The following is a 20047-nucleotide window of genomic DNA, read 5'->3' on the forward strand; positions in this document are numbered from 1 at the left end:
TTAATGCTAATTCAGGCTAAAATATGTGGAACAGAAAAGAAGTTCAAAATCTCCAGTTAATGACTGCAGCAGGCTTAGAGAAAAATTGCAGACATGAAGACATAAAGATCAATGAACATGACACTTATCTAACTGAGAATGCCAACAACTGTAAAGCGCACTGAGCGATCAAATTGATTACCTGAAAAATAAGATCAGATTAAGAAATGTCAGATTTGTAGGGGGTCCTGAAGGCATATCAACAAGAGAAACTGAACTTTTTTTTTAATCCCATAGTGGATTATGAAGGTGGCAGAGACTGACAACTTTAAATTCCTTTAGCACTGTGTTGTGGTTATGATATCGCTGGAAAGGTCAGTTAATCACCCAGAACAGCACTTGCAGAATATTCATCTCTTGAAATGAGGAATAAACGTTTGAAACTGAATGAATTTGAGTCTGTGATGGGGCCCTCAAGTATTTTATCCATGTTATGGTCTTGTTGGGTTTGTTTGTTTGTTTGTTTTTGTGGGGTTGTTGTTGTTGTGTTTTTGTTTTGTTTTTTTTTGTCATGCATAGTGGTTAAAAAGATGCTGGCAATATGAAATTGGCATCTCAGTGGAGGGTTTTTCTGAAAACCAAAATGAACTCCCCTCCCCGTCCCAAGGATAGAAAAGTCTTTCCGGTAAAGGTTTCAAATTGAGACAGGATATAACCTTTCCTACTGTGTTTTTTTCTTTTTCTTTAAAAAAAAATCATAGTAACTAAGTTTTACCAAATATTTGTAAATAAAATTTATTGTTTGGTGGTGCAGTAGTTAATCCTGCTCACCCTGGTAATTTGAGTGATTCTTTTGCAGGAAATTGCATTTAAGGCTTTGTGTTATGTCTGTGCAGAATGGAAGATGACTAGAGATAGTTTCAAGGGGAGAGAGAAAATATGAAATCTAGAGTAAAGATCATCTTTATTCCAGAGGATTTGTGGGATACCTCCTCCACCATTCCTCACAGTCACTCCTCCCTCACAAACTCTATCACAGCAGCCCTCTCTGAGTATATCTGCATTGCAGCTGGGAGCTAGCATCCCAGCCCAGGTAGACAGACTCAGGCTAGTGGGGCTCGAGATAGCACTACAAATAGCTGTGTGGACATTGTGACTCTAGGCTTGAGGTCCAGTGGCTAGCCTGAGTTTCTGATACAGCTGCAAGGCCCACACAGCTATTTTTAGCGTGTTAGCTCAAGCCCTGCTAGTGCGAGTCTGTCTGCCCGGGTTGGGAGGCTCACTCCCAGCTGCAGCATAGGTATACCCTCTGCTTCAGAGAAGGGCTAGCGATAGCTTCTCTTGTAGAGCAAGTCAATACTGCTTCTTGGATTGACCTCAAGGAGGAATACTAGAGATCAATGTGAGTAGTTCTCAGCCCTTGCTATCTGGATTATGTTGTGAACCCCTGTGCTGCCTCTTGGCATGATTTACAAAGCTTTTTGTTTTTACTGATGTAGAATATTTTAGTAGAAAGATGAAGTCTCGTTGTCCTCAATTTAGGCTAGGCTATATGGCTGAATGTCACAGCTGATGTGACTTTTACAGAGGGGGAAGGAGAGTAGCTAGAATTACAATTTTCTTTTGTTATTTATCACAGCTCATTCAATGGACTTCTTCCTAGAGGAGTTGATTACAACAAGATTCGTCTTGGTAAAAATATTTTCCAGAGTACTAAGATCCAAAACCCCTATAATGGGTCTTTGGCCTCCTGTGCTTTTGAGGGAAGAATATAGAGATGTCCATCATTGGCTTAGAAATGAGGCCCTACTGGTATGCACATCAGTTATATCCAGCATATGGGAAAGGTCAAAATAATTATCACTTCATGCAGACACTGATATTTTTTCTGATCCATTCTCCACAACTACACATGGTGGCCCCATCACTGGCTGTCAATCTGTTGCTAAATGTCCCTGTAACGGGGCGGGATTCACCGGTGCGGCACCTTCTGATGGTCGTCCAGAGAATTAGCATTTCCGGCCTCCGGAGAGCCCTCTTCAGGCCGGTGTCCTGCTTGCCGCTGGGCCCTGAGTCCCTTCCAGACTCCGGTACCCCTTTCGCCCCAGGGTGCTGCTCCCTGGCAGTACCCCCACAGATCTGGGTCTTCCCCCCCCCCGGGAACCCCCACCTTCTATCCCTACCTCACCTCAGTCTTTTGCTACTGCACGTCACCATCTAGCCGCTCACTGGGGCGGACTGCAGTATAATTGCCACTCATCATCGGCAAGGAGGATCTGGACCTGCTGCTTCTGCCTACCCTTGGGCTGCCCTCTGCAACCCCAGTACGCTTTTCCTAGGCCTTCATCAAGGCCTGCAACCTGGGGATTTCTCAGGCTGGAGCTCCCCAGCTCCGGTCCACTTTAGGTACCCTGCTCAGCTCCCAGTAGTCAGGCACCTCCCTCTCAACATCTAGAGAGAGACTGACTCTGTCCTCCTGGCCCACTGCCCTCTTATAAAGGCCAGCTGGATCCTGACTGGGGCGTGGCCACAGCTGTGGCTGTTTCCCCAATCATCTAAGTCTTGCTGCTTTCCCTAGCAGCAGCCCTCTCACAGCCTCAGCCCTCTCGCAGGGCTGATTTCAAGCCCTTCAGGGTTTGCGCCCACCCACCTCCCGGGTTTTCCAATAAGACCCCGCTGCAGTCCCCATAAGATATTCTTCTGAACTTATAAAGGCAGTGTTCCCTCTCTAACAGTTGGGTTTTTTAATAGCAATTACGTCTGCCTGATGGGCGTTGGAATGAAGAGTTCTGTCCACAGAACCCCAGTACTCTATTTTCATGTTGAGATCGTGGTTTTCAGGACAAAGCAATCTTTTATTCCTAAAGTCTCAAAGGAGACAGTTCTGCAAGCTTTCTGTCCCAAGCCACTGTGTCCAATGGGAAAGCTGTGGAACAGCTTTGATGTCTGCACAATAATAAAAACATATCTACAGAAAACTGAAGAATTCAGAAGATAAAGTTCATAATTTTGTCTTGTTGCCTCGCTGTAAGGAACAAAAAGACTTCAAAGCCTTTGATATCTAGGTGCATCAGATTATGAATATCTGAGGCATACAAGATAAAGAACTCATCATCTTCTGCACTCATGCAGCTTTGTCTCTTGGATTGAGACATACATTTCTTAAGAAGAAACCTACAAGGCTCCTCAACTTCCATACCGGAAGTTATGTCATCTCTTCATCAGTAAGGTCATAAACTGCCAGCGATTGACAGGTCTGAGTTCCATCAAGATGCAAACAGGCCTCAAGCCCATCATAGGATCTATGGATCTTACAGCTTGAAGAAATTAAATGTTTAGATAGGTCCATATAAATTTTTGTAATGCTTTCTGAATTTAACAGTAATGTCTGACACTCCACTGTAAAGTTATACAATACATCAGGATCCAGTTATAAATTCTGGAGATTTTAATATTAGGTTCCATAATTGTGAGAGATTACAGATGTCAAGACTTTTAGAAATGCCTTGCTGTCCTTAGGATTTTATAATGATATCATGTTCACACATTGCACAGAGAGTTTGCTTTTGAGAACTGCCCACATGGATCTGTTCTTGGGATTAACTCACCCTTGGAATGTGAGCTTGAAATCTTTTGGAAAACTGTCTACAGGGATCAGTATCTTTACAAACTCCCCTATCCCTTGTGCAGGGTTCCAACAGTGTAAATAGGCCCCAGCCACCCTACAGTTCTTTCCTGAAGTGTAGAAGATGCAACAAACTCTGAAAACACTCAGTGTCCTCAGTGCTCCCCTTGTCTTTTTGGTCCATTCTCTTCGGTCTGTGGATACTATTTTTATGTCATTATTTTGTTTTAAAAAAATAAAACAGTTTTTCGGGACCCATGCCAGCTCTCTTGGGGGCCAAACAGGGTGGACAAAAATCAATGTTTTTTTTTTTTAAAATCAGATTTAAATCATGAATTAAATCAATTTGATTTAAATCAAATCCACCCTGGGGCCAAACACCAAAGGAAGCCTGATATTGCCAGTATAAATAGCAGACTGTCTTGATCTAGGAGGGGAACACCTGCCATCAGTTCATTGTAATTGCCTTTTATCTCCTGGGAAAAGAAAATGTCTTAGCAAGTTTTTCAAGGCAAAATATAATCAGTTGCAAGAACAATCTCCTAAGGACTCAATCCTGCATTAACGTTTCTGTAAATGGGGCAAAGCCCTAGCTAATCACTTTTCCACCAGAGACAATACCAAAAATCTCTGGATCTACTCCATAGGCAGGCAGGAACAATACTGCTAGATGCCATTCTCCTGGATTGGGGTCTGGAGTTACTCAGTCTCTCAAATCCTGTTGATCGCAAAGACCATCTGGAAAATTATACAATAAGGAATCAGAGTACTGTTGAAAGTCCCAACTTGGGGCCATCTAGAATAGATATAAAAGCGGCAAATCCATCTTCCCAATTTACTTTCTCTCTTGTCTCAGGATTGGGATGAGGTTCTCTACTTGAATTCATAGCCTTTTGGGCTGTCAACTTATCTTCTGGACTGCTAGAAAACTAACTCAAGAATGTTCTGATAAAGTCCAAAAGATCATCCTGGAAAACAGGAAGACCTTAGCTAGCAAACCTATTTACTGAAATGGGAGAGATTCTACATTTAGGTAGCTCAAAATGTAATGGACCTGAGATGATCCTCCATCACTTTCATCTTCAACTGTTTACTCCACTTGGAGCAATGAACAGTGTCAGAGTTCAATCAAGGTCTACCTGGCTGTCATTTTGACTTTCTACCCTTTGAAGTGTGGACCAACAGTTTTCATTCACCCTGCTGTAACCAAGTTTATGAAAGGATTGTTCTGTATATTCCCTCTGGAGCACAAGCTACTTACATAATAGTATTTTAATCTTTTTTGAAGCTTTGTCAGAATCTTCTCTCTACAATCTCTCTGTGAAAGCAGTATTCTTCAGTGTCATTGCAAAAATCAATGATATGCACATTCCTTGAATACAGTTTTCATTTCTGTGTGCAGTATTGTTGTAGGCATGTATTCATTTCTGGTCATCCTATCTCAAAAAGGATATAGCAAAAATAATGGGTGTTCAGAGACAGTCAGCAAGAGAATGAGAATGATTAGAGTGGAGACGAATAAGAGGGGACAGAATATAATTATATGAAATAAGGAATGGTGTACAGATGGTAAATCCAGCACTCCTGTATGTATTTTCTCAAAATATAAGAATAAGGGAAATTCAATTAAATTGAAAGGCAGCAAATTTACAAAAATATTGATAAAAAGATATACCTTTTGCCAGGGAGTGATTAAAATGTGGAACTCATTGCCACTAGATATCATTGAGGCCAAGAATTTAGTAAAATTTATAAAAGGATTAAACTTATTGTATGGATAATGAGAAAATTGTATATATAGAATTTTAAAAATAGAAGGGATTTAAACCCACATGCTTTAGAGAATAAGTCAACCTCTAACAGTCAGGAGCTAGGAAGAAACTTCCTTTATGGGTTGGCAGTTTCAAATTGTCAACTGTGGGGTTCTTTCACCTTCCACTGAACCATCTGTTCCTGTGTCAGAGACAGGAAACTGAACTACAGGAGCTATTGGTTTGATCCAGCATGTCAGTTTGGTTTTTTATTCTCGTAATATAAACCCATAAAGTTACTCAGATACAAACTTGGTTGTTTATCCTCCCTACACTGTTTCATGAAGATAAGGTGATTCTTCATCCTCATTCTAAGTTCCTGTCTAAAGTGATGTTTGATTTCCATCTCAGGCCATTAACTTGCCTGAACTTTTCCTCAAACTTTATTCATATTCAGGGAGTTCAGGCTTCATACCTTAGAAATCCAGAGGGATTTCAGAGGTCTGTATAGAATCAAACATATCTGTAAATTCCTTTGAATTTTTGCAGTTCATCAGTAGAAGACCAGGGCCTCAGTCCATCTCATGTATACGAGATTATGATCTTGCAGGTATCAGCCACTAGGGGATATCAGAGCACACTCATCTAGGTTATGGTAATTTTTATAGGTGTTATGTTTTTCCAGAAAGCTAACAATAAAGTTTTAAATGATCAGATAAGGCAAAAAATATTGACATGTTCTGAGTGATCCTTATGCGTTAATTAGTAGTAAGGAATTCTTTTCATATTTCTCTATTCCTACTTCTGTCTTTTGTGGGTGATGAGTAAGAGTTGACCTTTCATTAAACAACTGGTGGAGTGTATTAGAGTGTTTTAGCTTGATCACTCAGAACCGCTCCCTTTCTCCCATAAAAAGAGAGGTGCTTGCTCCCAGGTATCACAACATGGCATCGCATTGCTGCCGTTTTCAAAGAATTCATTTATTCTTTTTAGATATTAATATCACTTTGAATACAGATTAAAATTTTCACAGACTTTTAAAGTTAGGTTAGTTAGAGCTCTTTAAAGGCTTACAACACATTTGGTGTTAGCTACAGTTGAAACTGTTCTCACTTGACTAGTTAATGTGATACATGGCAGAATAAAATAGTGTTCCAGTAGAACTTAAACTATATTTCATGTGTTACAGCAGTGAGAGAGTTAAGAAGGCTGGGCTATAACTTAGATAATAGTACATTCCTTAAAGTATACTAGCAAATCCCTCAGACCAACCCCCTAAAGTAAACATCAAGGTGCAGTAGGTGATATCACTGCGTGCAGAGTTCAGCCTTGTTGCTCACAGCTTGCACAACTTGTAGCACACCAGAACACTGTGGAATCAATGGCTCACCAGAGTTTCAAGACATGATTAAAAGACTCAAGAAGGTCCTGAGAGAATTTCCTTTAATGGGGAATTGTGTGAGTGAGTATAGTGGGTGAGTTCACTTTTTTTTTTTCTCTATTTCTCTCTCTCTTGCTGTTGATATTCTTTGTTTGGCAAATGCTTCTGAACTTAGATTTAATGTATGTGCATGCATGTGTCTGGGACTGGGAATTAGTGTATTCTGTACCTTGCCATTCAATACTAAAATTGTTTTATAAGATACGAGAATTTCTGTTACATAGTAGTATCAGAATAGCAGACCTATTATAGACAATTTATTTTGAACAAATATATTTTTACTGGAGAGATGCATACCGGTATGTATAAGATTTGTTGGTGGTAGGATAACCTCAGGTCTTTAAGATGATTTCTTTGGTTTTAAGAACGTTGTACCTGCTTTGATTTAATGTATGTCTTAATTTGAAATGCCTTTGGTTAACTCTTTAATGTGCACATCTTTTGATGCATATAATGTGCTGTCTGCACCATTCCCATGCATGTTAATAAAAAGTGATCAATGATTTTGACACTAAATGATTAAAATTACAGCTTTTTGAACTTAGCCATTTTGTCTCTGCTCTGTTACTAATATGTTTTGATGGTTCTTGTTTTCATAAGTCTGCACTTAAAATTGCACAAGTATGAAATTTGAAGTAGCATGTGCGTACTATACATGGAATTTTGTATTATGCAAAGTACAAGCATGTTTTAGTGTTTGTAGTCTGACTATAGATTGGTTGGGAGACTGCATTTTGTACTCTATGGCCTGTCAGTTTTGAGTTGGTATAGAAACTTTTTTTTACAATTCATAACAGGTCTGTAAGGGCACAGTCTTCCTTCTGATATGCAAATGTAAGATCACCAGTGTATCATGGAAAATCGGCTGCTGTGCTGTGTACACAAGCACAATGGGGCAGGTTTACAAAATATATACTTGTGTTCCAGCTCATCAGAAGTTTGGATTGAGCTCTGAGTTTTCATTTTAAAAGATACACTGATATACAAATATAGGGCCAGATCCTGGGAGGTTCTAAGTCTCTCCTTGGTGAAGTGTCTGCCCTAAACTTCTGTTGAAGTCAATGGAAGTTACGGGTTCTCAGTATCTTTCAGGATCAGGACCAAATCATGAGAGCTACTGAGATTTTACTCTCCAAAGTTGATCCCTAATGTGTGTATATGTGTGTAGACACAGAAATGTCATTAACCAATGTCTAAAATGTTATAAATGGCACCATTCTTGACAATTGCTGATATAACTGCAATAGGCAGTAATTCATTGGGTAAACCTGGACATTACTAATTTTTATTTGGTATATATTTTGCATCATTTTGAACTATATTCTATAAATATAACACTTGTAAAATGACTAAATAGTTTATTTTCACAGTTTTATTATGATGTAAAGCTATCAGTCTTCACAATTTGATTAAGAAGACTCCCACCAGTTGGGAGCAGAGAAGGAGAAATATCCCCTAGCATTGCTTGATGCATTATTGCCTGGGTTTTAATCCTCAGAAATATTTTGTGCAGGTCACTATAAGGAGACAGAATGCTGGATGAGATGGACTCATTGGTCTGTGTTCCAGTGTGACAATTCCTATTATGTTGCCAGAATTTGAAAATGTAGCTTTAAAGTTTTATGCATTTCCTAGAGAGTTTAGGAGTATATTCTTCTCTGCGTAAATGTATAACTCTCATTAAAGCAAAGTCCTTCTAATTGGTTTAAAAACAAACCTTAATCACTGTTGCTGCCCTATGAATCCTACAGATGCTGTACAATGTACAGTATTGTTATGTCTGTGCATTGCATGTACTTACATGTATTGACTATACTCAATTGTGTGAAACATTTTGTGATACTTTGGTACGAAAGATATTTCCTACCATTAATACTGTAGTGAAAAGTGAATGCACTTTAGTGAGGAGAAAGAAAAACAACTTGCTAGAAAGTCATTGTAAAAAATTTGGAGAGATGAAAGGGACACATTTTTGTTTCCATTTCCCAGTTCTTTGCCTTTTACCCAAAGGCATTTTATTATTCCAAACCTAGTGTTTTACTAATAACATATGGCAGGTAGCTTTGGCCACCAGGTGAATTTTGTTTGTTTGTTTCAGTCAATTGCCAGATGAGACCACAGTGGAAGATTTGTCTCCTCAGATTCCAAGAGCTGTGTTTGTGAAGCAGGACATTGGTGGCAATGCCTCGGTCATACCAGTGTCAACTTCCCATGTCCCACAAGGGCAAGAAGAAAATGAGGAAACTTCAGATTCTTCTGACTTGAGCCCTTGCAGTGCTACATACAGCAATTTAGGTAAGTGCATTTACAAGACAAACTTCAGCCTCCATCCCACTTAGATGGCTTATCTTCATGTGAGCCCTATCATCTCTTAGATCACCTGACACCCTTTTGAAAAAATAGCGTTCTTAAAGAAACACTGACCCCAAACTTCACCTACTTTTTAAATATCAGTTTACAGTTCTTTGTTGAAAAAAGAGGCTATTGTCTCATGCTTTATGAGCAACCTGCAGAAGGAAGCCAGTGATGAAATAAAGACTTATCCAAAATTCAGTAAGAATTTCATTTCTAAACTTTCAATAAATTATTTAAAATTGAGGGTAGGGGGAATATTTGTAAAAATACAAAAAATAGTCTTTGGGTTATCTATGTTAAATGTCTTGTGTAAGAGATGCCTTTTGAGAGAGCCACAATTTTTCCATATTCTTATATTTTCAAAGTCATTTTACCAGAGAAAAGTTTTGAAATAACTGTTGTATAGATTATTTAACTCTTTCAGAACAATCATTAAACTAAAATATTTTTCCTGATATCTTTAGTGAAATGTAGAACTTTTTCTTTTACAATCTAGATGATGATTCCTGGCATATTTTGAAGCATCTTGGTAAATAAGAATATAATTGAATTTTATTCTAAAAAAGTTAGTTTACTTTTAATCTTGCAGACCAATTGAAAAGATGTATGTTCTGAAGAACATGCTGCATCATGCACCCAGCCATCAGTGAATTCCTGTCCCATATTAAAGAGTTGTAGCTGTTTGGGTTTTTGTGGATGTTTTTCTGAGAGGCCAAAGGAGGGAAGTTATCAGCATTAAAACAACATTATCAACAAGTGACAGCAATATTTTAGGCACAATAGATTTTTTTAAAGGATTTTTATTTAAAAGTACTGTGAAAATAGAGATATGAGCATATAGATTTCCTAGTAAAACAAAAACAATCAAAACCGACCTATTTTGTACTTCCTTTATTTTCAAATATATGTGATACTAATCAAAATGCTGAAAGATTTTCATTAAGGCCCCAGTCCTGCAGACATTTAAGCATGTTTTGCTTTTTGCATATGATGAGACTGGCTGACTGCAATGGGGCTGCTCCCAAGTGTAACGTTAAGCATGTTGACATGTGTTTGCATGATCAAGGCCTAAATTTTGAAGCCTTCGGTTGTATAAATTCTATAGATAGGTGAGTGGTAAATATTCAGTGAAAGTATTGTGGTTGTTATTGGCTAAATAGCAGACAACTAGCTGACTCAGTTCCACAAATGAAGCATTGCTTAGTTATTGTTTATAAATCACTTTGAAGATGAAAAGCATAATGTAACTCTTAATATGTATTTATTTATTATTAATGTAATAAAATGCTCCAGCTGAGATGAGGAAACTCAAAGTTTGGGCTCTCCCATGGAATTGTTCAAAGGCATGATGGCTAGTTGTGGTTTTAAGCATGTGTTTTTTGTTGTTTTTTTTAAATAAATTAGGGCACAGCTGCACTACAAAGACAGCCAAGTCAGTGGATCTGGTTCACTAACATCTCTATACTACAGGTGCCATTTGTAGTGTGGATAGCCCTGTCCCATGATCATGATGACATCTGGTATGGAAATTTTAAATCCCTCGAGGTGTGAAATACCACTCATTGCCAGTGGCTTCTTATGTGACAGCTTCCATTCAGCCCTTAGGTTTCATTCTATTGAAGGACTACTTATATTAAAAATGCCTTTTAAATAGCGACATCGAGAATGTCCTCCTGAGCCATTTCATACATTTCAGCTTAAGTTTCTCATGAAAGGTTTTAATGCTGATGACAGTTATTACAGGTTACATCTACATTTAAAATGCTACAGCAACGCAGCTGCGCCGCTGTAGCATTTCAATGTAGACACTACATCTGCCAATAGGAAGGGTTTTCCCATCAGCGTAGGTAATTCACTTCCCCAAGAGGCGATAGCTAGGTTGATGGAGGAATTCTTCTGTTAACTTAGTGCTATCTACACTGGGGGTTAGATCAGCTTAAATATACCACTCGGAGTGTGGATTTTTCACACTCCAGAGTGACACAGTTAAGCTGACTTAATTTTTTAGTGTAGACTAGGCCTCAGATTTTAGAACAAACATGCTTCATGGTGTAAAGACTGATTCTTTCTTCAGTAAGTCACAGGATGCTCAATCCTTTTTCCCTGGGGAACTCCCCCTTGACACCTCAGGGAGGCAAGAGCAGCTCTCTTTGCATCCGTCCAGTGGTTCCCCCTCTCCATCACATCAAACATAAGCAGCTTACATTCACTTTCAAGATCCTTCATAATCACTCCCACCCTGCATATCATCTCTCATTCACAATCCACACTCACTTCTGGTCGGCCCATGATGACAGCCTCCATTGCTCACTTGTTAAATTTTCAGACAAGCACCTTTTTCTTTCTCCCATACTGCCCTACACACTGAGGAGGTGTTCCCCGTAAACATCTGCAAAACTACTCATTCTCCTTCAAAATTCTCCTTAAAACTCTCCTTATCTGTGATATCTATAAAACACTTGGCAATGGCTCTGCTTTTCGTGTGCTGAGACCCCTGCCTATCATGCTGGCAGTATTGACTCATTGTTTCCATATACTCCCCTATCTGTCTGTCTGTCTGTCTACCCATCTGTTGTCTCATATACTTAGATTGTAAGCTCTTTGCAGAGGGACTGTCTTTTTGTTGTGTGTTTGTTGGGTGCCTAAAGCAATGGGGTGCTGGTCCATGACTAGGGCTCTGAGGTACTACGGTAATATAGATACTAAATAATGATAATAGTAATAGTAAAGAGGTGATAGACTCATCTGAAATGTGGTGATAGAATTTCAGATCAATCAATCTGTTGTTTTGCCAGTATATTTCCCACATATTAATACCCCAGTATAAAGTTATGTAAAATGGTATCCCTTGGCTTTTATTTGGAGCAGACAGTATTTCTCTTTCTCAGATTTCTCTCAGATTTTCAGTCACCTAAGTTAGGTTTCCAGATGTGAAGGAGTTAATAGATAACCTTAGGCTTGGTCTGGCAAGCCTAAGCTGTAAAAAGCAATGCTGCCATAAATGGCATGGAATTCTCTGGCTCCAATGCAACTTTTCTTTGCTGGTTTGTTCACTCACCCCTCCTTCTAGTACTGATCAAGTGAGGGCCAGGTTGGGAGATTTTATGAATAATTCCTCTTTCTTTTTAGGTTTCACAACTGCCAAATGACAAATGCTATTTATTCTATGCAGTCAATAAATTGTACTTGTGTCTGAGTGGGAAGAAGAAAAAAAATGATATACTTTGATTTGACTCAGTGCCTTCTTCACTGAAACTTGCACCTACAATTTTATTTCTCTAGTTCAGATTTACAATGGAATGTTTGTACTGGTAGATCATAGTAAATACATAAATAATTTTGAATTATTATGTTATCATAGTTGTGGTAGGGTTGGTATAGCTCTTCCATTTAAATAAATACCTGTCTCCTGGGGTTTCAAACTGATTGATACTTACCTAGTATACTCCAAAAATTGAATTTGTATAATTGGGGGGGAAGGGGAGCGGAGTTGGTTTCATTGTTTGTTACCTAAGTGTTAAAAAAAAAAATAGGAGCCAGATTCTGATCTCAGCTACAGCAGAAAAACTCTACAGGAACTCCATTGACTTCAGTGGAGTTACTTCAGATTTTCACTGATGTAACTGAAACTAGAATATAGCCCTTGTAGTTTACTAGCTTGGATGTTTTGGGGAGTACTTGTAAGTAGGACTATTTCAGTTCAAAATACAGTTTGCGGCACACTCTATCTGTAACGTAAAAATGGTCTTTATCCTGGGTAGATAAAAATAATAAGAGTAATTTAACAGCAGCATAGTTACTGAAGTTTAAAACTCATCTTCTGCAAATGCACACTACATTTTATTTTTACATATTCTTATGGGGGGGTGTTTGTTTTTGTTTTTACAGGTAGCACACATCTTAACTTTGTAATTCACATCCGACAAGAGAATATTCTCTTGTGTAAGTAATGCAGCTTTTGAAGTAATTAGAGATATATATTAAACCAGAAGAACTGTTCTTGTGCCTGGGCTACATAAAAATTAAAAATCTGTGTAAATATAGAGATATTTGGGACAATACCCAAAATGCTTCTTTTTAAGGACTTTTTACGAAAATTTTGTATGTCTGTTTTTGAAAGAGACATTATGCCCTTGTCTTTCTAAAAATCCTCAACCTGGCCTCTGATTTTGCACCTGAAATTTTATGCCTAGAATAATTTTATGCTTGACAAATTTGCATATGCAGTCAGGTAGTTACACATGTAGAGTAGTATTCTCAAAAGCACTCGGGAACAAAGAATGAAGGACTTACCTACAGGATGGCAGAGTATCCTGGGAAGCAGTGGCTCTGGAAAAGACTTGGGAGTTGTGGTGGATAATTAGCAGAACATGAGCTCCCTGTGCAACACTCGGCCAAAAGGTGAATGCAATCCATGGATGCATAAAAAGGGAAATATCAAGTACAAGCAATATTAACTCTGTATTTGGCACTGGTCTGACCACTGCTGGAATACTGTGTCCAATTCTGATGTACACAGTTCAAGAAAGATATTGAAAAATTAAGGAGGATTCAGAGAAGAGCCATGAGAATGATTAAAGGATTGAAAACATGCCTTAGAGTCAAAGACTGAAAGAACTCAATCTATTTCGCTTATCAAACTGAAGGTTAAAGGGTGATTTTATCGCAGTCTGTAGAGAATTACATAGGTTACAAAACACTGATAATGGGGTCTTCAGTCTAGCAGATGAAGACATAACAAGATTCAATGTCTGGAAATTGAAGCTAGATAAATTTAGACTAGAAATAAGGTGCACATTTTTAACAATGAGGGCATAAACAACTCATGCTTCCCCCTACTGGGGGGGCACAATCTAAAGGGGAGGACATGTGACCATCCCACATGTCTCCTCTGCCCAGTGACCCCTCCCTCCCACCCTGTGCCCAGGTTGGGACTGCCACGCTCCCCCATCCCACGTTACCAGAGATAGGGGGGCTCTGTCCTTCTCTCCCTGCCACCTCCCTCTGCCCCTGCACATTCAGCCGCTCTCCCTTGCAGCCGGGCGGGAACAGACGGAGCCACTTCTGCCTGAAGGGCCTGGCTGGGAGGCAGTGGTGGCCCACTCCCTGCCTGGGCTCAGCTGCTGGGGACGGGCCGAGTGAGCCAGGGCTCCCCACTCCCCTGGCACGCTCAGCCCCTGTCCCTTGAAGCCAAGTCCGGGCAGGGAGCGGGCCACTGTTGCCTCTCAGGCAGGCTCTCTCAGGCAGAAGTGGCTCCGTCACACTCTTCCCCTTCCCCCGCCCCCCAGCTGTCGGGGAGAGCAGCCACATATGCTGAGGAGCAGGAGCAGGGCGAGAAGGATGAGCCAACCCTCACAGTTTTGCCGGGAATCTCCCAGAATCTGGCTCTATCTCCTGGAGGCTACTGAAGCCAAACTGGAAGATTTTAGGCGCTAAATGTCTGGTGGTACAGCAGGACTAAGGCAGGCTCCCTGCCTGCCCTGGTTCCGCGCTGCTCCCGGAAGAAGCTGGCACATCCCTGCAGCCCCTGGGGAGGGGGCAGGGGGTCTCTGTGCACTGCCTTTGCCCGGAGTGCTAACTCTGCAGCTCCCATTGGCCAGGAACTGCGGCCAATGGGAACTGCGGGGACAGTGCCTCCAGGCAGGGGCAGCACACAGAGCCCCCTGTCCTTCCACACAGGGGCTACAGGGATGTGCCGGGCGCTCCCAGGAGAGGCACAGGGCCAGGGCAGGCAGGGAGCCTACTTTAGTCCTGCTGCGCTGCCGACCAGGAGCCATCCAAGGTAAGCGTCGTCCAGCCAGAGCCCACACCCCGAACCCCCTCCTGCACCCGAACCACCTGCCCCAGCCCTGAGCCAGCACTCCAAACCCCCTCCCACACCCAAATCCCCAGCCCTAGTCCTGAGCTCCCTCCCACAGCTTGCATCCAGCACCCTCTCCCATACACCAACCCCCTGCCCCAGCCCTGAGCCCCCTCCAGCACCCAAACTCCCTCCCAGAGCTTGCACCCCAGACCTCTGCCCCAGCTGAGTGAAAGAAAGTCAGTGAGGATGGGGGAGAGCAAGCAATGGAGTGAGTGGGGCAGTGTCTCTGAGAAGGGGCATGGCAGGGGCGGGGCCTTAGGGAAGGGGCGGGGCAAGGGTGTTTGGGTTTGTGTGATTAGATAGTTGGCAACCCTACCTCCCGCCCCAAGCATGCCAATCTCGGGGGGAACATTTGACCCCCCCATACCTTTCCTACTTGTCATCTCAATGTGAGGGTAATTAACCACTGGAATAATTTGCCAAGGTTAGTGTTGGATTCCCCTTCACTGGAAATTTTTAAATCAAATTTGGATGTTTTTCTAAAAGATATGCTCCGGTTCAAACAAGAATTAATCCAGGGGAGTCCTGTGGCCTGTGTTATGCAGGAGGTAAGACTAGACTATCTGACTTCATAGTGATTTTTGACTTTATAATCTGTTATCTCTGTGTGTTTGACTGTGTGTATGTGGAAAAGTTGACCTGATCAAACTTACTCATAGCTGTTACTTATATTGGCACATGCAGCCCATATATAGAACAGCTCTGTGCAACCTCTCACAAATTGATGGTGAGGAACTGGGGATATATCATGCATATCGGTTAACTAAACGTTCCTTTTCCTTTAGTTAGAAATCATGTATTACTATTTTGGAGGTGGATTTCTCTTTATTAATTATTGTGTAATTATTTAATTCACTTAATTTGTACGAGGAGTAATTTCACAGTGTAGTAGCATGGATGCATTGACTGGGCATTTATCAGCAACTGCTACTATGAAGTGCTTTCTATGCTTTTGTGAAAGGACGGATTATACTGTTGATAGTTATGTGTTTTTCTCATGGTTTGTTAGTAATTTGTATTAGTTAAAGTCAAAATGTATCAAGGAGTGAATTATTATTGTATTAATATTAAAGATCAGTCCAGCTGATCTGCTAATCACACAAAGAATCTTTTCCAGAATCTACTTTATGATACAAATACATACATGCAGACCAGCTGCAATATCCAAGCCAGTGGAGCATATTTATAAAAATAAGGGCAATTGGGGGATAATACTGCATCCGGCCATAAAATACATCTCCTGGATATTAATTTTCCTTTCTTTGGGGGAGTGAAAGGGTGGAATGTTTGGGTAATGGATATGAATAAGTTGGAGACTTAGTGGTAGTCTAGGTAGTAGAATTGTCTTGATTAATTAACTGTGTTGTGGAGGGTAAGTGGTACAGGCATAGGTGCAGAGGGCAGTTGTCAGGTCAGCTTTGCTGTCTTCTTTTACTGAGACCTTATGTACTTATCGAAGATTTTTCTTTGAAACTGTTGGTCCTCAAATTTCATTTCCTTCTTATTCTGGAAATAGTCCAGCATCATGATGTTCCTTGTCCTCTTGAATGAACCTTCCAAGACTCTTTCAAAAAAGCAGACTTTATTTTCTCCTCTTCAAACTGGAATGTCCAGTTTGAGTTCCTTTTTATCCCCCTCTTCATGTTCTGGAATGGTTTACCACTTTTCTTTTTTTGTGGACCTCATGTATCTCAGACATGTCATCTCTATGTATCCAGTTCTTCTTCTTCGAGAGAAGTCCCTGTGGGTGCTCCACTCCAGGTGTTGGTGCGTCCGTGCACCATTGCTTGGAGATTTTGACAGCTATACTCGTACCAGTTGCGCACGCGCAGAGCCTGCCCCACACGTTGAGCATGCTTTAATAATACGCATGCGCGACTGGCCTCCTCAGTTCCTTCTCTACCGTCCCCAGCCTGAGACAGAGCTCAGCAGACTCAACAGAGAATTTTTCTCTCCCTTTGTTCAAATAATTTCCCTCTTAGTTTAGCTTCTCAGTAATAGTTAGATACCGTTTTCCCTTCTCTTTTTCTTTTAAAACCGGAAAAAAGAAAAAAAAAAAACTTTTTGTTCCTCCCAGCAGCAGCCACTTCCGACATGTCTGGCTCTCCAGGCTTTAAGCGCTGTTCTACCTGCAATGATGTCACCCTCTTTCAGATGGCCACTCAATATGTATCAAATGTTTGGGGGAGTCCCACATCCCCCAAAAATGTGCCCACTGCAGCAAGTTCAGGCTGTTCTCACTCTCCCAGCACCATCATCCTTTGAGCTGGCTGGCACTGACAGAAGGCTCAGGACACTCGTGCAGAGGAACCCTTCTTCACAACAAATTCCTCTCGCGCAGACCTCACCTCACAGAGACGCTGCAGCACCGCAAATCACACAGTCAAGGGACCTGCTGGTGTCACCTCTCTTGCAGTCACCCCTACTTAACACCTACTTCTCTCCAGATACTCAGGCAAGGTCTAGACAGCTTTCTTCCCGTGATGAGGAATCTGGGCTGCAGGGAGAATTTTCACCCTATCAGATCTCCCATCCACAGACCCCAATCAATAAAGGTCATAGAAAAGCTATCTCGTCCTACTCCCAGGATCCTGCCCCATGGTGCGTAAACCCCTGGATGGCACCACCCGTGCCCTTCCCACCACAGTGGCAATATTGGGCTCCATGGGCACCTTATACTCGGGACCACACTCGTTATGCCACAGCCAGGTGCGAGACCTGCTCGGTACCACCAGTTGACGAACCTGCCACTGACTCAAGACACCAGGCAGCCCCGTCACAACCGCAGGATCAGTCATGGCCTGCCTCTAACCCAGTAGACCCAGTTGTTCTGCCTGATGAAGCATTGCTTCCTCCTCCCCCTACGTCTTCGGATGACTTCTCAACATTTCAGGATGTCTTTGAAAGAGTTGTCAGTGAGCTAAGAATTCTAAGAATTAACCTGCAGGAAGTTTCTGAACAGCAACATGAAGTAACTGACATCCTGCAGCCCTCTTCTTCTTCTAGGATTGCATTGCCTATCAATGCAGCCCTTTTGGAACCTGCCAAGGCCATCTGGCAAACTCCGGCTGCAAGCGTACCTACCTGTAAGCGAGCAGATCGGAAGTACTTTATTCCTTCCAAGGGTTCTGAATTCCTTTTCACTCATCCAATGCCAAATTTGCTGGTAGTAGATGCAGTCAAACAAAAGAACAAACGCCAGTTTCCCCGCTCCATCCGACAAGGACAGTAAGCAAATAGATCTGCTCAGATGTAAGGTATAAGCGTCTTCCACATTACAATTTCGCATTGCTAATTATACAGCCATTCTGGCAAAATATTACCACAAAAATTACAATAAATTCATGGACTTTATTGATGACATTCCAGAAGAAAAGAAACAATGATTTAAAGCCATAGTATCCGAGGGACAAATCATCTCCCGTACTGCTCTTCAAGCTGCCGTCAATGTGGCCAATACTGCAGCAAGATCCACTGCCACAGCAGTTGTGATGCACCGAGGTTCATGGCTCTTGTCTTCTTCCTTTCCTCGGGAGGTCCAGAGTACCATTGAGGATCTCCCCTTCAATGGCGACAAACTCTTTGCCCCCACAACGAATGATGTACTTCATTCCATGAAGGACTCAAAGGCAACTCTCTGGTCTCTAGGAATCCAAATCCCTGTGACCAGAAGGTGACAATATAGATACCAATCTTACCAGTGACCACACTACCCTACATACACCGAGAAATTCCATAGATCACATGAGCAACAACAACAGCAATGCCAGAGACCCAAATACCAGCACCGCCATCCCAACTCCTCAGCAGCATAGCAACCCCCTCCAACTAATTAGCAAATTTGAAGTCTTGGTCGAGGATATAGAAAACAACACTCCCACTTCAGCGCTTACACCACCTGACCCTATTTTTGGACACTGCCTACACCCATTCTCCCATCAATGGCAGAACATTACCACCTACAAGTGGCCTTTAGAGGTTGTCACAATTGGCTATTCCATCCCTTTCCTATCCCTGCCTCCCACCCACCCACTCTCCCCGTCTCTCAGGGATCCCTCTCACAAGCAACTGCTCCTCCAAGAAGTACGACATCTCCTTTAATTGGGAGCAGTCAAAGTCGTGCCCGAAAAACACAGAGGGAAAGGTTTCTATTCCCATTACTTTTTAACAGAAAAAAAAACCCAGGGGATGGTGACCGATCCTTGACCTCAGGCGGCTCAACAAATTTATCAAAAAGCAAAAGTTCAAAATGGTTACCCTCACCACCATAATCCCAGTGCTGGAGCAGGGAGATTGGTTTTCAGCCCTCGCCCTATGGGACGCCTATTTTCATGTGACTGTACATCTGGCCCACAGACGTTTTCTATGTTTTATCCTCAGTTCGACACATTTTCAATACAGGGTGTTGCCCTTCAGCCTATTCCTCCCCCCACCCCCCATGTTTTTTCCAAATTCCTAGCTGTAGTCACTGCCTACCTCAGGAAATGGGGTTATAATATTTCCGTCAATCCATGGGGCTCTCCATTGCTTGCTTCCTGTCCCTTGGCCTACAAATAAACAAAAACAAATCCACCTTATCTCCTATCCAACAACTGGAGTTCATAGGAGCGCACCCAATTCCTTGACGGGCATATCATGTCTTCCACTAGACCTTTTCAACTAAATAAAACTCCTGGTCACAAAACTTTGCAACAGTCCCCAGGTCACTGCTTGAGACTGCCTGCAACTCTTAGGTCACATGGTCTCATGTACTTTTATGGTCAAAATGCATGCCTATATATGAGGTGCTTCCAAGCGTGATTGGCCACAATTTACAGACCAAATGTACACACACTAAACAAGCCTCTATCCATACCCTTCAGAGTCAAAGACTCCCTCCTATGGTGGACAGTTCCCTCCAACCTCTGCTCAGGAGTCCCTTTTCTCCAGGATGCTCCATCCCTTATAATGACTACCAATGCATCCCTCACAGGATGGGGAGCACACATGTCCCACCACATAGCCAGGGTCTATGGTCTTCCACCGAAACCTCC

General features: G+C 41.7%; 1 protein-coding gene across 17 annotated transcripts in view; it reads left to right on the top strand.

Moving 5' to 3' along the window:
- PEAK1 (pseudopodium enriched atypical kinase 1) overlaps positions 1–20047 on the top strand; it is a 239360-nt gene that overhangs the window by 169589 nt on the left and 49724 nt on the right. For all 17 annotated transcript variants that reach the window (XM_073303488.1, XM_073303487.1, XM_073303494.1 and 14 more), the window contains one exon: positions 8895–9091. In XM_073303488.1, coding sequence (XP_073159589.1) covers positions 8895–9091 — 197 coding nt within the window. The remainder of the gene's footprint in view (positions 1–8894; positions 9092–20047) is intronic.

This window comes from Lepidochelys kempii, chromosome 10 (genome assembly GCF_965140265.1).
Source record: "Lepidochelys kempii isolate rLepKem1 chromosome 10, rLepKem1.hap2, whole genome shotgun sequence".
Taxonomy (NCBI): domain Eukaryota; kingdom Metazoa; phylum Chordata; order Testudines; family Cheloniidae; genus Lepidochelys; species Lepidochelys kempii.